This window comes from Maniola jurtina, chromosome 22, assembly GCF_905333055.1.
Source record: "Maniola jurtina chromosome 22, ilManJurt1.1, whole genome shotgun sequence".
In the NCBI taxonomy this organism is placed as follows: domain Eukaryota; kingdom Metazoa; phylum Arthropoda; class Insecta; order Lepidoptera; family Nymphalidae; genus Maniola; species Maniola jurtina.
The window spans coordinates 4,141,687-4,161,827 of record NC_060050.1 but is presented as its reverse complement, the minus strand read 5'-3'; the positions used below and the strand labels follow the sequence as shown (position 1 = coordinate 4,161,827).

At 34.5% G+C, this 20,141-nt stretch overlaps 1 protein-coding gene and 1 long non-coding RNA gene across 2 annotated transcripts in view; one reads left to right on the top strand and one right to left on the bottom strand.

Annotated features, from left to right (window-relative positions):
• The window catches only part of LOC123876719 (neurogenic locus protein delta), a 53,204-nt gene that overhangs the window by 32,531 nt on the left and 532 nt on the right, over positions 1-20,141 (bottom strand). The window contains exon 2 of the mRNA XM_045923028.1: positions 3,380-3,679. Within this exon, the coding sequence (XP_045778984.1) occupies positions 3,380-3,679 (300 nt within the window). The remainder of the gene's footprint in view (positions 1-3,379; positions 3,680-20,141) is intronic.
• Positions 12,689-14,304, top strand: LOC123876720. Its single transcript, XR_006798410.1, has 3 exons — positions 12,689-12,700; positions 13,258-13,262; positions 14,195-14,304. It is a non-coding gene; the product is annotated as an uncharacterized LOC123876720 (long non-coding RNA).

The following is a 20,141-nucleotide window of genomic DNA, read 5'->3' as shown; positions in this document are numbered from 1 at the left end:
TCTTAACGGGTTTTATATAGCTTGTGAACACATCAAATTATTGTTTAAATAAAATGAAACATAAAACGTTTTAAGCCTCTTATGTCGTAGCGACTAGCGACGCTCTTACGAGTAGTTTTATAAACCAAGAAAGTTTTAGGTTCGGTTAGATTTATACTCGTATCTGACATTTAGTCATTATATTATAAATGCGAAAGAGTGTCTGTCTGCTAGCTTTTCACAGTCGATTTTGACGTTGGGGTATAGAGAAGGTAGCAAGGTCCCGTAAAATCGAAGAGTTCCCACGGCATTTTTAAAAATCCTAAATCTATGCGGAAGAAATCATAGACATGATCTAGTAACAAATTAGGGGAAGGTCTATATTTTTTTTATTAATATCCTCCTCGAGGTAGTTAGGTGACTTTCCATCTTATCTCTTATCATCTATGTTCGTAGTACAGCGCTAACTATCTCAATAAAAAAAGATCAGGGGTTCGGATGCAAATGAGATAAATTCTTTTCCTAGCCATCTCGCCAAGAAGTTGTATGATAAATAGTTTGTACAGGTAGTTTAACTTGTAATTTTACTGTTCGATGTTGTCAGTAATATTAATATACCCGTGACCTATTATCGCACAGGTCAGATCTGAACGCGTGCAGTAAACCCCGGTTTATTTCATGGAGATTATAGTTTAGTAACTTTACTTAGAGCAAGATGACTTTATAGCATCGCGATATAGAATGTAGTTTTGTAGCGACATTTCGTTACATAAAATGTTACTGAATGGACATATTATCATTCTAAATAAAACTTGTGTATCCCACTTCTGATTTTTTTACTTAGATGAATAATTTTACTAATTTAATTTAGGTTTTCTTAAAATTCCATAGAAATTCTTAGATTTTCTGGAATAAAAAGTAGCTCTTGGGAAGGCCTATGCCCAGCAGTGGACGCAAACAGGATGATTGATTGATTGAACTACTGTGGCGTCAATGAGTAACTATCTATCTTTACAAAGTTTGTAACACGATCGTACACACCGTTACGGCTCCGCAACGAATAAGGAGTCAAGTTACAAAATATTGTGATACTGGCCACTGACACGCCGCTATGCGATAAGAAATACGTCAAATTCAAAAATCGAACAAAAACTTTTTAATTAATATTAAGATTATTATTATTTAACAAATATGTACTTACAAATAATTTTAATTATCGAACACACTCAGTAATTTTTAACCGACTTAACAAAAGGAGAAGGTTCTTAAATCGATGTTTTTTTGGCTGTGTTACCATAGCTAAATTGTTTTGTAAATATGTAATTTAAGTCAATTACATATTGAAAAAAGTAAATGCGTCAGATTATTGAAATTTAAGAAATTAAAGAAAAAAAATCGTGTTCGATTTAAAGAAATTATTTTTTCTCCAAAAAAAATAGGACAATTTAATAATATTCTATAGGTCCGGTAATACACCTGCGAGTCACGAAGGCAATTTGCAGATTGTTTGCTCATTGTCTGTATATTGTACCTATTACTTATTACTTGTATTCATTTTGTATCGCTCATGTAACAGACGCTTTTCCGATGACCTCATTGCGAAAAAACAGTTAATAACACTAGGGCCGATTATTTAATTTAAATGCGGCGCACCCAAATATTAAATTATTTAACGCTTTGTTTAAAGATCACGATAGCTTGGCTAAATATTATATCGTCAATATTGCGGCATATGGAAAATATACCTATCCGTTCGAGATAAAAGACATATGGTACAAATTCGACAGCACCTCGAGAGCTTAACCTGTCACTGAAACCCAATAGTTTCGCGTCACTTTCGCTCAATTGATCCCGTGTCACAGACTGACTATATAACTCTATGTGAAATTAAACAGGAAGTTTCAATTTAGCGCCAATTCGTATGGAATGATACTGCCAGAGGAACCGGACGCGTTTCCACGCCATGCCACGGTCGAAAAAAGTTTTGAGTTTCGTCTATGGTATCCATGGCAAAAAAAAAAAATTTCGTCATCCGAAAAAGTTTTGAGTGCCGTCTGTGGTATTGATGAACAAAAAAAAATTGTCTATGATATCCGATATTGAAAAAAAGGTTGTTATGATCCACTGGATAGGTATTTTTACATCGCTGCTCTAGAGAGGTCATCAAAAACGTCACGTTTTCCTCCAGATGGTAAACTTGTGCAAGCTAGGGCAGTTGTGTTTACTCAAACATTACGAGACGGTACGACATTTGAAGCGGGCCGCTAAATAAAATACAAATACCACTCGAAACCTCGAGTGACCATACTCGGGATAAGTGTAAACCAGACACAATTCACGCCGGCGAAATAACCGTAATTATAAACTCTCCAATTGAAAGGTATTTTATGATTTAAACATAGTAGTTAAAAAAATTACAAGTTATGTAGTCTTTTGTCAAAGTTCAAAAAAAATGGAAATTAAAGCCTAGCGCACTTTTAATTATTTCTAGTCTAGTAGGCATATAAAATAAAATTCAAAGAAGTTTCTAGTTAGCGCATTTATTTCATTAGGTTAGACCACCACAAGAGATTTTGTAGTACCTAGAATGTAACAACTTCAAATAATGTACGTAATTAATTAAAAAAGTAATCTGTTGAACGCTGCAACATCCCACGCGTCGACTCGTTAACCCATAGACAAGCGTTAACCCATCAAATATTCTTATCGTCATCGCTTCTGTCAAATTCAAATATCGAATCTAGTGATTTCTTTTTTTACTATTATTTACGTTACAGAATGTACCTATAACCTGGCCTTGGATTGGATAATCGGAATTTGTTGGTAGAATCGAATGAATTTGATTTATTGATGCAGGGTTGCTACTTAATGCTTCTTTAATGATATACTGACTTTGGTCGTGACTACAAAATGAATAGGTAATATCAAAGTATAGATTTACGGATCCTATGTAGTTACATAATATGAAAACGTGTGCTCCAACGCTAATGCATGACTTTTAGTAATCGAAACACTAAAAAAATTACTAGGTAACTATGTAATATTTTAATTTGTGATAAGCATTTTAAAACAATATAAGTCGTAGTATTCCAAACGCTCTTAAACGTGGTAATAAAGGGGTGGATCAACAAATTCCTGAGAAGTCAGCATTCGGCGATCCAGCAACGCATTGGCGGTTCCTCTGGTGCTACAAATGCTCATGGGTAGTGGTAATCACTTAACCTGATGATATCTTGACCCGCCGCCTACTTGTTTGTTCTCTAAAAGAGTTTCGATTATCGCAATGTGATAATCATATTATCTTCCATGTTAGCCCCCCTGTTTACCATAAATATTGATTGAGACTTCAGATTATAGGCTTATTTTCAATAATAATGATGAAGAACGATAAAACACTTACCGGCCACGTGAAATCGAAGGGAAACACGATGGGGTTGGTAAATCCTTGCACGTTAATGTTGGGCACGTCCAATGAGTTTCCACCGAGCACTGGGGTAGTGATGTCACCGAACGTACACGGTGATGTGGTGTCGATATTAGCTTGATAGATTTTTAGGCACACGCGGAATTTAGTCCTGCACGGCGCCAAGCACGGCGCATCACTACTTGAGGAACCATCACAGCACTGCCCACTACTTAACCTACCCAATGAGTTCGTGAAACTTTTTATCCTAAGTTCGAAGGAACCAGACGTCAGCACCTGGAAAGAAAGAGAAGAAACCACATTAAAAAATATCTAGATTTAACTAAAAACTTAGTAAACATTAAAACACCATAAAAAGGCCACAAAATCTCGCTCTCGAAATATTCAGGTAAGTATTTAGTAACCAAAAAGCTGATTTTGATGAAATTTTGTGAAGAACAAGTTTATTAACTATGAAAAATTATCATTTATTTGAAGCCAATTTATCAATATGATATCGTGACACAAAAACAGAGCAGCAATACATTACAACGACGCCCCCAAAGACGTTATCCTAAAAATAAACTATTTGCACAACTGTCCGAGTGATCGATCCCGCTGAGACATTAACGGTTTTACTGGACAGCTATAATGTAGGCCATTTAAAATGGGGTTGGCAATGCGCATGTAGGGTGAGTGACACCCCTAACCTGATTCGAATTTCGAACGCGGTGTACGAGTTCATATTTTATTTCCAAATATTATTTTTGAATATCGAACTGTCAAATCATGTGTCAAAATTAACCAACCCCCAGCTTTGTTTTAAGCGATGTTTTTGTGTTGCAAGCTTCAAAATCGATGTAGCGTTGACAGATACGTGTAGACGTTTAAAACTTTAAAAAAGGAGAATGGAATGGCTTGAATTCTGTTTTTATCCTCGCATGAATAATAATAGCGCACTGCCCTCTAGGGTAGCAACCCTTGCATCAATGAAAGAATGCGCAGTTGGCCGCGATGCATGTGGGATTAACTAGTTTTAATACAAACTTTATGCATTGGGGAATAAGTTGATGTAAATAATACCACCTTGCTTATTTATAATCGATTTAAAAATATACTTGGTACGTAGGTACTAGCTGTTGCTTCTATTCGCGACTTTTTATGCAAGTTTTGTGTAACTAATGGAATAAACTTCTCTAAGTTTTTATTAGACAAGTTGGGAGTTCAAAACGTCTTAAATCTAAAAGAGGAAAAGCTACAAGGAAAATGATGAACCTAACCTAACTTGGCTTTTTGTATTTAGGTACAATAACTACTTATTTTTAGTTTAATCCCAAAAAATATGTTAGTTCAGCATTATTAAACTTAGAATTTCTTTGATAATAAAATTGTCTATGTCTTGTAGGTCTTTTTCGATGTAAAGTTATTAAATTATTGATCATAAAAAGGTTCTTTTATAAGTTTTTGTTGAGTATTTTTCACTCTTTTTATGTCCAAGTGAAGTCTTAAAATACGAACGTATGGGTAGTTATTCGAAAGTGTACATCCGATGGAAGTAATTATAAGACATCGGAAGGAAGCGGTAAGGATTAAGTTTACCGATCTTACGTCTGGAACAAACATTATTGTAATATTATTATCTACTTAGCTTAGCGTTGATATATCGAAAAAATGCATATTGTTTCCTGCGCTTTCTAGTCTAGTCTGGGTAATTGTTAGTAGAAACTACGTGTGCATATTATAGGTAAAAAATACCTATATGTATGTTGTAATAATAGATAATATAGAACTTACAGTATGTTCCGCATGTTTTGTAAGTTATTATATAAATGTATATAATACTTTTTACATTTGCTATAGTTAATAAACTATATATGTATTTGAATTAGTGAACTATTTCAAGCAGTCTATTGATAGGTATTGTATTGTGCGCAACTATTGACTGAAAATGAAAAAAAAAATCCTTAATAAGTAATAAGAATAACAATAAATAAGTAATTTAATATTTTAAGTCGGAAATTGCCACAGATAATTAAAAGATTACAGTAATTTATGACACCGGATGCATGAACGCGTTTTACTTAACAAGCATTCAAAAATTAAGATTGCAAGTTTCATGACCTATGTATACCTACATGCGATTATTGCTTAACTTTTAAGAACTTAATTACTTCAAAGTACTGTAAAAAATAATGTTGTAAGATTTGAACAAAATATTCCCACGTCAAATGAACTTTATCTATTTGATATCGTGTGTAATCGTCAAAAAAAGAAAAAAAATACAATGATCCATTCAAACCACTCGTCTTATCTAGCGATGATGTAGATGTGTTGTAGTCTGTAAAATTAAAAAATCTAACCACAGATTAAACAAAGAGCTAGTGTAAAAAAGACACCAGATTTCAACCAACTTCCTGTCAAGTTCATAGGGGTTGTTTCAACGCGCAAAAGGTCTACCCCTCTCGTTTTCATCGCGTACATAAGAGCAGGATGGCGAATTTACATTCACGTGGTGAACGCCAGGTAGGAACGGAACATAAAAAGTGCGGAAAAAAAGTATGGCCACTCTAAACATCCCCTTTTTTATTAAACTTGATGTATTGTTTATCAAAGCCATAGTAGCCTGTAGGAGTAGCTTACCGGTTTGGAATAAATTTAATTACGATTAAAAAGTAGGTTGATGTAAAAAAAAGAAATTGATTCGTTAATAATAGGCTGGCAACACTAGTAAATGAGTGGACGAAATTGATTTAGTTAGATGATGCCTGCTACTTCGTCCGTATTGATTAGGTTTTTCTAGATCCCATGGGAACTTCATAGTCCGTGATAAAAAGTAGCCTATGTGTTAATTCAGGGTGTAAGCTATCTCCATTCCAAACAGCCAAAATGGTTCAGTCATCCTCGCGTAATGGAGTAACAAACATCCATACATTCACATTTTATAAGATTACTACTACCCGCCTCGGCTTTCCACGGTTGTAAAACCTAAATACATACTATGTACCTACCTATCCGCAGAATAGACAACTTATCTATTAATGGCACGGCTAGTTTTACAACAATCCATTATAAATTAAGTATTTTTTTCTTAGTTAAGTAGTCACTAAATCTCTCAAAAACAGTATCCATTAGCGAAAACCTAATGAAAATTCCAACATCAGTTTCTGAGATTACGTTTTATAATAATGGAAAATCTAAAGAAAGAATCCCTATTGTGTTGTGTGCGGTCGAACTCGCTCGAGGCGCTTCACAGATTAACAATTAAATAATACTTACGGACTACCGTATAAGCTATGTTTTATTATGTCTTCAGGCAATTTGACCCGATGATTTGACTGACGCCTCTTGAATATTGATTATAAAGTGGTCTATGCTTTATGGAAATTTCTTTTTAATTCTTAGAAAAAAAATCATTAACAGTTAACGAAGTCGTAGTTAACATTAAATTACTTAGTACCGATTTCACCAACGTGCAACGTCGACTGACGTTTAACCGAGGAATAAATTGGGCGTAATCAAGCTTTTGTATTAAAAACCTGCCATAATATCTTTACTCTCGGATAACATTTAGTTTAGGTTAGTAAAATCGGCCCTTACTAACTATAATAGAACTATTCCTAATTATGTTTTTAAGACACTGTATCATATAAATAAAAGATAAATAACTAGCTTTTGCCCGCGAATAGCTTTTTTTAAAAACAAATACCTAAGTAAGTACCTACCTACAATAATTTGTTACTTGCATACTTGAATTAAGGGTAACAAACTTTAGTTATATCTATACCTTACTTACTTACAATAAAAAAAATACTTCCCTACTTAGTAAAGTAGTATTTTTTTAAACAGTTTAATCGTGTGAAATTGACTTTTACTAACATCCTACGAGTATATTAAGTAATAAGTTAAGACATGCATGTAGCTAATTTATTTAACATACGACATAACATTTAATGCATTCGACGTCGAGTCGTGCACATCAATATTGTTTTTTTTACACAAATGGAAAGTACTGGCACGTAACATTAATTGCGCCAGCGCACCATACCAACCAAATTGATTTTGAGTACCTAATCGTGAATCTCGTTACACCATCTCTGGTTAATATATCGCTTTACATTTGTTACCTACAATCATTTTAATTGCAGCGCTTTAGTCACGTTACACATTAAAAAATATCTAAAAAAATTGATATTATTTTTTATGGGACATTACAATCTCGTCTAGTATGGTAACCTGGTATGGTGCAGTGCCTTGAAAAAAAAATAAGAAAAATAAAATTTTGTCTTTGGTTGCAACTCGCAAGATTTCAAAGGCTAGTAGTTTACTTAAATTGTCCGATTACAGTATAAAATTCAATTGTGTAGTTTTTGGTCGCAAGATATTCTTCAAGAGTTCATTAATTTGACGTTTGCTCATATTTATCTTGTATTGCAGTAAGCCTGCACAAAGCAGTACCCAGTATATTATATTTTTTTATTAGTTAATGCTTCTTTTATCATCATTAGCCTGAAAACAGTCACTAGAACTATATCATCCCGGTTAAGGAGCAATAAATATGAACATCATTGTATGTAAGTAAGCCAACGGAGTAAACACTCGTTCCAGTCGGCAGGTTGAGCGCAGTCTAAAAATAGCGCAAATAATGAAACACAGGGGAATGTTTTTCATCTCGACCGTTATACACACGCAAAATGTGTTAAAATAAACACCCAAACAGTCTTCATATTAATAGCGCGACGATGTGGCCAGTGCATCAAATTCGCAATTCAAAATTTATTTTTGGAACCGTCTCGTCTTGGTATGGTTTATTTTGTTTTTGAGACAACTTTTTTTAGGATATTACATATTTAAGCCGTTAACTTTTGTTTATAAGTCAAATTTAACATCGTGAATCTAGCGCTGAGTTGTTCGAAAAAAAAAAAACAAAAATTTAAGTGGCGATTGAACTACTTTTAAAGGCGCGACTCTTAATCACCAATTAAAAAAAAAAAAAATTTTTTTTTAATATGTGCTGAGTTCTTAAAAAAAAATTAATTTTTTTTTTAAGAACTCAGCACATATCTCGCAATTCTTTAAACTGGCTTTACAACCTTGGGTTCTACTTCTAAGCCTTTTTAACCCTTTGATTTCACTGAATACTTTTTTTGTCGGAGACTAAAAAGATGGGATATTCTTCCTTTAGTACTTACAATAAATGTTTCGAATTAGAACAGCTGACAATATTACTTACCGTTCAACTAATTGATGACTTTTAAGAAAGTAAATGACACTATACTGAGGGGTAACATCATACAAAAGGCATACAGTTTCAAAGAACTCGGCGCAAAGAAAATAAAAGGACACGGAGTCTTGAAGGGAACAAAACGTTCAGAAATTCGACGTTTGCGCGACAAAAGTTGCCAATTCTCTTTGTTTGTTGCAAGTAATACATGGCAGCTGCATCGGAATTATTTTAACCGACATCAACAATAAGGTAATCTGAATGCAACAAATGACGTTTTTTAAATTGTTTCTAGGGTTCCGTATCTCCAAAGAAAAAAAGAAACCATTATAGGATCACTTCGCTTCTGTATGTCTGTCTGTTGTATCTGGCAAGAGCCGTCAAGGGAATCAAAAACCTATATGCACTTCGCGTTGACCTAGAATCATGTAACTAGGCAGGTAGCATTGTCTTTTAGTACAAGTAGGTAAAGTGCCAAATTCGAAAACCGTGAATGGTTACATCACAAAACAATTAAAATGTTATTTCTCATACGATGGTACGGAACTCTTCGAGGACGAGTCCGACTCGCACTTGACCGGTTCTTTTTTAATTTTTACTAAATAACTAAGAAACTCATATTTAAAAAAAGGCAAAGAAAATAAGAATAAGAGCCGATTAATTTTCCCTATTATTAAGTTTGTTTAAGTACCTACTTAAACGTACCTACATAGTATACAATATACATACATATTATAAAAAACGCCATGTTGTTGATTTTCAATTTATCCAGTTCGAGACATGCAAAGGTCAAAAACACGGGCACAGTCAGACTTCTATTTTTTCACTCTCCTTTTTTCTTAGTAGAAACTAGGTACTTTAAAAGGCAAAGGTATTCAAACCTACAGCTTTTGACAGAGTTAAAGTAGATAAAAATATTACTTAAGAATAAATTCGTAGTTATAATCTGACTAACAATCAACTACAAATTTTATTGTTAATAAAATAATAAAAAATAGATACGTATTGCAATCCTATGCTAAATTAGTGAAGTACCATGGGTAAGGTAAGGTAATAGGTCTGAAGATTGCTCGGAGCTTATATGGAAAGCAAGTAATAAGGTATTTTGCGGTTGTTTAAGCTCAACGCTGAAGGGAATTGGGATTTCGTGCGTCTGTGTCTGTACACTATGATCGAATACACTGATATACAAAAACAAAGATACTAACTGGCAAACAGAACCGGACCAGTCCCCTTTTAACTCAAACACTTTTTTATCGTGTGTCAAAACGGGTTCGAAGTGGAGTAAAAACTAAAAAAGCGCGTTTCAATCACAAATGGATAAGTCACAAATTGTAGTCTCAGTTGTTTTCGCCGTCCTGTGAAAATTGCCGGTAGTTCGCTAAATCTTCAACTGTGGTCAGTGCTTCCAGTCATAACAAATAACTTTTTAATGAATAATTTAAAATTAGATTTTTTGGTAAGAAAATTCGCGCTGCGCCTTTTAAATGTAAGCATAGCAATTAGCAATCAAAAATATTAAGTATTCTAAGTAAGTCACAATGAAAAATAACAAAAAGTTATTTTTATTTACGATAAATAAATTGTTAGTACGACTATGATTACGTAATTTTTTGCAGTTACATAGATTTTGTAATCTGAAACTACGTGTATATCTTCGGTTTACTTTAGATACAGTATCAACGGTCTGATGAGAGTGAATTCGTGTCTATGGTGTAATACCTACGTAAACCAGATCTTGGTTGGAATTGTTATTGGGATTATAGTATGATCATAACACATAAAATCATTATACGGTGTGATTCTATCTTCTGAGCTACTAACTATCAGAATAGTTTGCTTTGAGGAATTTTAACTAAGAAGACAGTTTAATATAATGGCTTTCTGAAATTCTATATTTACTCGTTAGTATGATTTAGTTATACTTGGTTGTTAGTTACATACATTTTTTTATCGACATATCGGTTGACACTTAAGTATCTCGTCGATTCATCTAACGTTTTATTATCTGTTACAACTTACAATGTATATCGATGTTAAACATCTCTTTTTCAGGCTCAAAGTGGCTAGAAGCCAAAGCTTCACTTTAGTTAAAGTAAAAAAAAAAAAACTTTTAATTGCAAAGTGACTTTTTTTAATACCCGACCGTCTGAATGTTATATTGATGTATTTTAATAAATTATTGATACTCGTATATTATTTAAAAAGAGAATAGCTTACGTTACCATAAATGGTAGAACATAACATTAAGTTGCTACTTGGGACAGAACATACAATGCTATTTAATTAAAGTGAGACTAATACGACGTACTTTTGTTTATTAGCATCAAGTTTACTTTTTCATAAGTCATATATATAACTGTCATCTTTGGCCTTAACATCCCACGGTGTGACGAAACCGTGACACCTGAATTTTTTTTTAAATTAACTTAACGGTTGTGGATTCAAGGTCTTTGGGCCTATTGACACATGGAAGTACTTAGTTATTGCAGTATTGCTACCATTTGACACATTTTATAGCTAGTAATTTTTGCTGCCCGCTAAACAAAAGTTTGCGCAGGTGTCTTAACTCTCAGCTATTCTTACAAACGACGAATATTTAAGGTTATGTCATTGCTTCATTCATTGATTTTGACTTTGACTTTGACTTTGACATCAAGAACTATGTACTTAATTAAAATAATGACTGTGAGTTATATACTCTAAGAAAAAGTTTTCTTAAAATTGTCTTACTTAATTGATTCAATTTTTATTTCAAAAAATATCTAAGACCTACCTACCTGCTACTTTAAGAAATAAAAAGTCAAAAAACTTTAAATTTTATTATTAAGTAAATTTGAAAAAAAAAAAAAAAGTAGGTAGGTACGTACAAGTATTTTCGCTGAAACTTTAGTGAAGCCAAAAGTGCGATTTCACCATAGATGAAAAAGTAAAATAAGCCGTTAAAATATACTATAAGGCTGCGTTCTGAAACTAATTATTAAGTAATTACTTAAAAATATATATGTATTGTTAAATCACAAACGTTTAAGTTTAAAATCGTTTGATCTTGTGGTTTGATCTCAGTTCATTTGAGAATACGCAGAGAGCTATGCGCGTTGTTTATAAATAATGCATAATATTGACTTCCCCAAGCATCCCGCTCGGCGACATTGCGTAATCTGATCAATGATCCTGCTCGATGTTTTTACCCCCCTTTCTGCGATCGGGAATCAATTAAACGTCCGGTCGGGACTTGGGAGCGATGGCAAAAATGAATTCTATTAAAGGCCTGGTTATGGTTCGCTCCATTATACATATAACTAGCTTATTTCCGCAACTTTGTCCTCATGGATTACACAAATTGCGAACTATTTTACCCCCTTCGGGGGGGGGGGGGGGATTTTCAAAAATCCTTCTTAGCTGACTGCATGCCTTTTAGCCGGATCCGTCCAGTGGTTTGAGCTGTGCGTTGTTAGTTCCCATTAGTAGGTTTCGAACCCGGGCACCTGTAACTTTTTGAAGGAAACCTGAGAGTTCTCCATGATGTTCTCAAAGATGTCATCATCAACAACCCATCACTGGTCCTCTACTGAGCATGGGCCTCCTCTTAGAATGAGAAGGGTTTCGACCACAGTCCACCATACTAGCCAAATGCGAATTCTCAATCGTGTGTGTAGTCTGCCAATCGGCACTTGGTCAGTGTGGTGGACTATAGCCAAAACCCTTATTTCAAACTTCCTGTGAAACAAATTCAACACATGTACGCGCGCGTATGACGTTCTACCGTGCAGCTGCTCTAACTTTGTGTGTGTCCATGCCTTAATTATTTTAAAGAAGGTCGTAATGAAAGAATAGTCGTACAGACAATAGACTATAGAAGCGACGCTCCCGCCTTTGAGGCGTAATGAATTCGTCATTTGTCAACGTTGGGTCTGACAGATGTGGGGAATTAAGACGTAAGGCGTAGACTCATAGACAAAAACAAAAAATAAAGTAGGCTGTGTGGCCGTCGATCTTTGTCTGTCTGAACTGAAAAGGAGACAGTAAAAAAAGTAAACGTGAATCCCTTGATAAGTACGAACTACTCGTAGTAGATTCCAATTTTAAACTTTTTAGTTTTAACTACTTAAGTAACACTTAATTTAAGTAAATGGGGAAAACAACATTTTTAATTCATGCAACATTTTGTAACTAAGAACTTAATTAGGGCTGTCAGTTCATAAAAAGTACAGTTTAAAGTAGGTACATTTTTCTTTGTAAGCCTAATTTTAATATTGTGAAATTTTATCAATGGAAATCTGGCAAGTTAGGTACCTAATGGGAAAACTACGTACAATTTACCCAACAATACCAAATTCCTGTCAGGTTTTAAAATAATGGATCCCTTACAATTCGGGTGACGCATACACAATCGAGTCATTACTGCCTCGCCTCCTGTCATATACAATGAGACGAAAACTGAAAATTTCACATAGTTAAGACGTTAAAAACCGGCGATTATGTGGATTTCGTACTAGCTCGCGTATAATTGAGACGGTTCTCATAGAAACAAAACGTTTCGGACAATGCCCTGAAATATAACAGGGTTAAACGCCTTCACATACTTATAAGCTTATTGCGTCTAACATGACATATGACTATTAATTATTATTATTATAGTAACTATACCTAGTTGTTGTGAAAACGCTAGGTACCGAATTGCTTTGACTAGTTAACGTAATATGCATATTAAGCTAATATTTAGTAATTGCTGGGAAATGTCTCAAAATGGCTCGCGGTTGGCCAATCTTTTCAAACAATGTGGGAAAACTAAGACAATTATAGTAGGTACCTATTTAACTAAGCTACATGCAAAATAATTGTGACATCCCTGTTTGACATTTTTGATGTTGTTAAAAACTGGGCTACACTATATTCAGTCTGAAATCTGTAGAGCTTACTTTGACTTACTCTGACTTAGTTCAGAATAAAGACTGAGGTAAAACGGGACAGATTTACAGAGACAGCGATATCGCTGGCAAAAATCTATCTCGTTTTGACTGAAATTTAAGTATGAGCAAAGTCAAAGTGCACTCTATAGATCTCCAATAGCCTGATAATAGACTGAGATATATATAATAGCCCTTTGGCTTTGCTCAAAATTAAGACACAGTGAAAACAAGATGACGAGCCTCTAAATAAAGTCTCAGCAAAGTCAAAGTACGCTTTATAGTTCTCAGTTACAAGCTTGCTAAAAACTAAAAAGTATCGCCTGGGATTTAAAGTGATTAAACACGTTATGAGTTCTTGTGGAGTTTCCGCAATATTTGCAATTTATGTCGCAATTTGTCCACATTTGGGAACATTTCTGGGCCGAATGACTTTCTTTTTTGTGCCGTCTGCTTACGCCTAGCCCCCACATAACTGTACTAAGGTTTATTATACCGATTTGGGCAATAAAGATGCCAATTAAACCAGCTATTTGACAAATGTAATAACAGGACTAGGGTTGCCAACTTGCTTCAAATACCATCATAAATATGTAAGTGCTTCCCTCCACCAACTTTTCTTTTTTCTTTTTCTCTTTATTGGTACAAATAAAAATAAAAAAACATTGAAAAATGTATTAGTCACTAGCTGATGCCCGCGACTTCGTCAGCGTGAATTTAGGTTTTTAAAAATCCCATGGGAACTCTGATTTTCCGGAATAATAAGTAGCCAATTTCACTCTCCAGGTAATTAACTATACGAATGCAAAAATCATGTCGATCCGTTGCTCTGTTGCGACGTGATTGAAGGACTAACCAACAAATCAACAAACCAATATACCACAAACAAACACGCTTTTGCATTTATGATATGGGTTGTGATGTTAATCATGACAAATGTTCTCCTTCCCCTCCAGTTAAGCGTAAAGCTTGTGCTAGGAGTAGGTACAACAATAGTGCAACGGGTGGGATTTGAATCGTCGACCTTTCGGATTTCAGTCCGCTTCTTAACCGTTGAGCTATGGAGGCTATAAAATAAGGGTTCCGTTTTTCCTTTTGAGGTACAGACTACGGAACCCTAAAAATAGGCACAATTTGATGAAAGAAAGTACTGAAGCTTAAGTAGTACTTACTTTTACAACTAAGCATGCGAAAATATCAGATTTCGGGTCTCAAGAAACTAAGGAAATAGTTACCTAGTTACTTAGAAAGTAGATACATTTTTAACTACGTAATTTCCGAGCGGTTTTGTTATTAACGGTCTTAGACAAATGAGAACAAATTTCATTTGGCGTTTTTAAAAGTTTTATATTTGACGTGTATTTTATTGCCATCGAAAGATAAATTGGCAATTTTTTCTATGAAAAAATCCGTTACCATAGCTGGACATAGGTTTCTTAATTCCCACACACCACGGTCTTGCGCCGCCTGAATCCAGCGGCTCCTTGCGACTCGCTTGTCTATCCACCGCTGGATGGGAGGCCTGCCAACGCTGCGCTTTCCGTTACAAGCTCCTTATTCCAGCACCTTGAGACCCTGACGTGTATCGGTTCTTCGAACTATACATATAATTTCCAGTTCATTTTCACAAACCTTGTATAGGAAAACAGTTTTTTAAGTACCCAAATTTTCCTCATTTTATTGGTAATTTTTCCCTAAGTTGGCAGCCCTAAACACCTCCGTCCCCAAAACGAACTCTACACGTCCGAACGGCCAGTTTGAAATCGTGTTTCAAAAAAAAAAGCAGATGTTAGGGTTCTTTAAGAGTAGCTATTAATTTAGCACCTGCTTGCAATGTGGGGCCGTCCACATACATACAAGTTAAGAATACCACGTTAAGAAACAACTAACTAACTTACAAGCTTGATTACATTATCATGAATCGTACGCAATCAATAACCAATACCTAATATCCTGGTCAAATAGAACTTTCCAATTCCGTAATGTCAAACTTTTTTAACTCTCAGTTTTTTGTAACTTTCTATCCTTGAATGTCCTAATTAAACAACATTTGAGAAATTAAAAAAAAAATGTATAGGTACATAGATCTATACTTCAGTACATAATTTTTTTTAAAGACAAATTATACAGTTTTGCAATTTACGTGTTTTTGAATGTCTGTGATGCAACAATGTTTTGATTAAAGTAATTTGAATCTCTCCCGTCAAGATAGCTCATTCTTTATGCATCTTTATCATTTATAAGTAAATATTGGTGGGTACATGAATTAATAAGTAGGTAAGTAGATACTCTAACCATGGCGCAACCAGACCTGTCGGCAAGTGATGTTGCAGCCTAAGATGGAGCACGCCTAGAAGATGCCTATCACTCTTGACTTAAAGCTACCTATCCATATCAAAAGATCACAACAAATAAATTAGATATTCCAATGTTGTGATAGCAATCACGCTCTAATTAAATTATTTATTTTGCCATTCGTTTTTTGAGGTTGAAAAATTGAATGATTACTTCTACGCGTCGAACCTGTATTTTTCGCGTGGGTTTAGGGGAAACGTTCCAATAATTCGATAAAAATATTTAAATAATACCTTCTTTTCTGAGTGACGCTTATATTTGTTTACAAGATTGAATATTTCTATACAATCAGAACGTACAGCCGTTCGGCGTTCCATATGAGCAGACACGCTACGCTATGTCCTAGATATTGGACAGGTAGCCGAACAATCTCGATATTAAATACAGCCATGTCGCAAACCGATAAAAATACTGTCGCCGGCCATTTGTGGAACATAACACGCCTACATAACATAAGTAAAGCTATCATTATGTTACTTAGTTAAGTATTACTTAAGTGTCTTAAGTAAGTATATGCTTACTTGCTTAGATAGTAGAATGCGCGAATCAAACGACCTATGTTAAGTAGCTGTTTTAAATAAATGTCATTGAATTAATGTGCAAACGAAGTTGAACTTTGGAGATAAGTTTGTCCTTAAAATTTTTGATTTTTTGATTATTCTTTCTAGTAATGTTTTAACTATTCTTTACAGTTAACATAATGAAATGAGGATTTCGTTTTTCATTTTAGCAATGGCGTAAACAGATAATACAAACTAGACTACTCATAGACAGACTATGATGCCCGCAATGCAATGCGGCTGCGCGCCACCGTACTTTGAAGTTTGATTGTAGTGTATCAAAAACGCAAGTGCCAACAATAACTGTACAAAGTTTGTACTCGATCTTAAAATACTTAAATGCCTCAATAGCTCAACGGTTAGAGGAGTGGACTAAAATTCGAAAAGTCGACGGTTCAAACCAACCATTTGCATTAATAATTGTCGAAACTACTCCTAGCACAAGCTTTACGCTTAGTTGCAGGGGAAAGGGGAGTTTTAGTCATCATGATAAACTTGGCTAATATTCTATAAAAAAAATAAGATGAACGAGAACTCAGAGCTGAACGATGTGCGAGCGCATAGGTAATAAACTAATAACCAAAACGGAAGAATGTAAACATCATTTTTTATAGATAAGTACAAGAAGATGACATCTAGCAGTTGATATACCATCATTCAGTGCCCGGTAAAACCGACTGTGGTTTTTGTGGCTCTGAATGTAACAAAAATGCCCTGTATATTGTATAAGTTTAATAAATATAAATAAATAAAATAAAAATATCAAGAAGCGAAGTAATTTAGGCTGTGAATAAATTAAAAGTAATTAAATTCATTTAATATTTAGTGGTTATGCCGACAATAGTTACCATTTAAAGTTAATAGTCAACACAAATAATACATTAAGTTGGATTCAATAGTCATAAAATAAGAATAACGTTTACGTTGTTAAAAATGTACTTAATTGAGAGAAGTTATAAAAATTTAACTATCCTCGTTTCGCGTAATTGGCGAATCATCGAACTTAGCCTTCGGACTAACTGAATTATTTATAATAAATGGAAATTTGGATTATTCTGCTGCGGTTTGGGCAGACGTGTTTCCTTTGCCGCTTCCGATCGGTCGGCGCGTCACGCGATCAGAACACGGTAAGTATGATCGCTCCAAGATATAGAACATGTGGTCTTGGACCTACCCTTTTCTTGGTAAATAAGGCTGAGATCTATAGAGGGCACTTTGACTTTGCTCAGACTTAAGACACTGTTAAAACGAGACAGCGTTATACCGCTAGGATAAATCTGTCTCGTTTTGACTGAAACTTAAGTTTAAGCAAAGTCCAAGTGCACTCTATAGATCTCGGCATTATAGGTAATTATAAGAGTAATGACTGAGATACACATAAGCAAGTACTCGTATCTATACAAGGAGATAGGTATACGATTTCTGCGGATGCGCCGAGAACATAAAGAATCATCGATGTACAATTACATCAATGCAACGCCACACGTACACCGGCAGGACAAACCAGTTGTCAATCCTTTTTTGTCACGTCAACAAAACAACCCGATTTCATTCATAATTTATTTTAGTACTATAACATGGCGTATGCGCATACCTACAAACACATACATACTTGCAAAGTTCTTCATAAAATATTTTTATGAACATAATCTCTGATAATGTTTCATCGTTTTTCAGTTAAGTTATATTGTTAAAAAATAATCCATGCACATGCAGAGCTATTAACGTGGAACTAGGCTAGTTCAGCTTGATATCTGTCTTGTAAAATTTCCCTATGAGTTACAGGAAAACTTACGGTGAATTATGATGAAGCGATTTGAAGAATTTTCGTCAGTTCCGGTAGTAACTATTTGTTCAGCTATTTCGGTCTTCGTGTTTAATTTTAGAAGCAACATCCGTGAAAGAATTAAACTAGAAAAAGCATTGCAAATTGAATTACAAACCTGGGGGGCCCACCACTAAGTTGTCTTTGGTCTGTTTATTTGTACATTGAGCTATTACTCCCTAGTAAGATGCTGCTATCATCAACCCATCGCCGACACGCTACTGAGTACCACACTCAAAAAAAAGCCGTGATAGCCTAGTCGTTAAATCGTCTACCTCCGTTTCGGCAGGTCGGGGGTTTGATCCCGGACATGCAACTAACGTTTCGGACTATAGCCAAATCCTTCTTACTCTGAGAAGATGCTGCTACAGCTACTTGCAATTTATAGGCAATCAGTTAAAGTAATCTTCGGTCTATAAAAAAAGACTTCTGAATGGACATGAGTCCATAGTAAACCCGGGTAAGCATGTCTCGATGGTTTAATAATAAATGCCTTTAAGTAACGGATGTCGACGCCTGTTTTCAGATAATTGTACCTTTTGGACGATATAAAAAACATAAGACCTGGGTTGTATCTAAAAGTGCACAAAAATCACACGATATCGCAGTTCAGTGGCCTTATACAGACAAGTTTACCTACCTATTAATAAAGTTGTACGGTTGCATGTGTGTGTTATAATAAAGTTGTATGGGTGAATATTAATAAATGGTTTTTTGTAAGCGCGCGCGCAGGGGGTAAAAGCTTGTAATGCGGGAGAAGTAAGCGTCGAATTGATAGAAGGGGGGATCTTTTTGGACCCCATTTTTTAAATGAACCCCCAAACTGAGATGAATCTTAAAATTTTAAGGTCATCTTAAATATTTGTTAACATAGCTTTAATTGATATTGTTTAACTAAGGTAGGAGGTACCTATCTGTCTATGTAGCAAACCTCAAAATTCCATCAATTACGTAAGTACCTACTTACTTAATTTTTAAGATGCCCTCAAATACTATGAAACTTTTCAGTAAAGTACCTATTCTAAGTTTTGTACATTTAGCTGTAAGTCATAGTAGGGACCTAAACACGTAGGTACCTACCCACTTAACTAACCTTTAAAGTTAATTTCATGGATGGTCTTAGAGTTAAGTGTTTGTAATAAAATAAAAACAGTCTGTCAGTGTATCAGTTCAAATGTGTTAGATGTTAACTCTTTGAATGCTACACCTAATAAAATCAAATAGACCTTGGATCTGTTTGTACAGTTTTTTAAACCGTTAGAGATGTTCATTACTTAGAGATAATTAATTTTAATCACTAAAATGGTAATAGTAGGTACTTATTAAGTAATTTAATTTTATTGAGGTTAACAATTTAGTAGAAAAGTTACTAGGCAACTCATTTTTAACACATCTTTAAAATTAACTTTGTTTTAGAGATGCGTTTGTTAGAAAATAAACGCAACGAATTGAGAACCTCATCCTTTTTGGAAATCAGCTAAAAAGAAACATTTTTTTTCCAAATTCTTGTGTTTATTATAGCTTCTTTAGTAAGTACCTCATTATAACTTTTATAGCTTATGAGTTATGCTATGGTTATGAGTTATGACTTTATGAGAGTAAGATGTTAAGTGGTTAATAAATTATCCCAAAATACATTACGACCCTTACGAGACAGCCTTGACCCTCTATAGGTCACTGACCTCTCGATATTATTATTTCTTTAGATGTACCATAATATTTTTTAATATACATGGTTATTTATCCTTCAAAAATTGGGCTAAGAAGTTTCAAAGTTAATATGACTGAAAAGTGGATCAATGCAACTGCCCGAAATATCGCGCTTTCGAAGAGACTTAGCAGTCTCCAGCTATTCCTGTACATCGCAGAATTAGTCCTTTTGGGAATC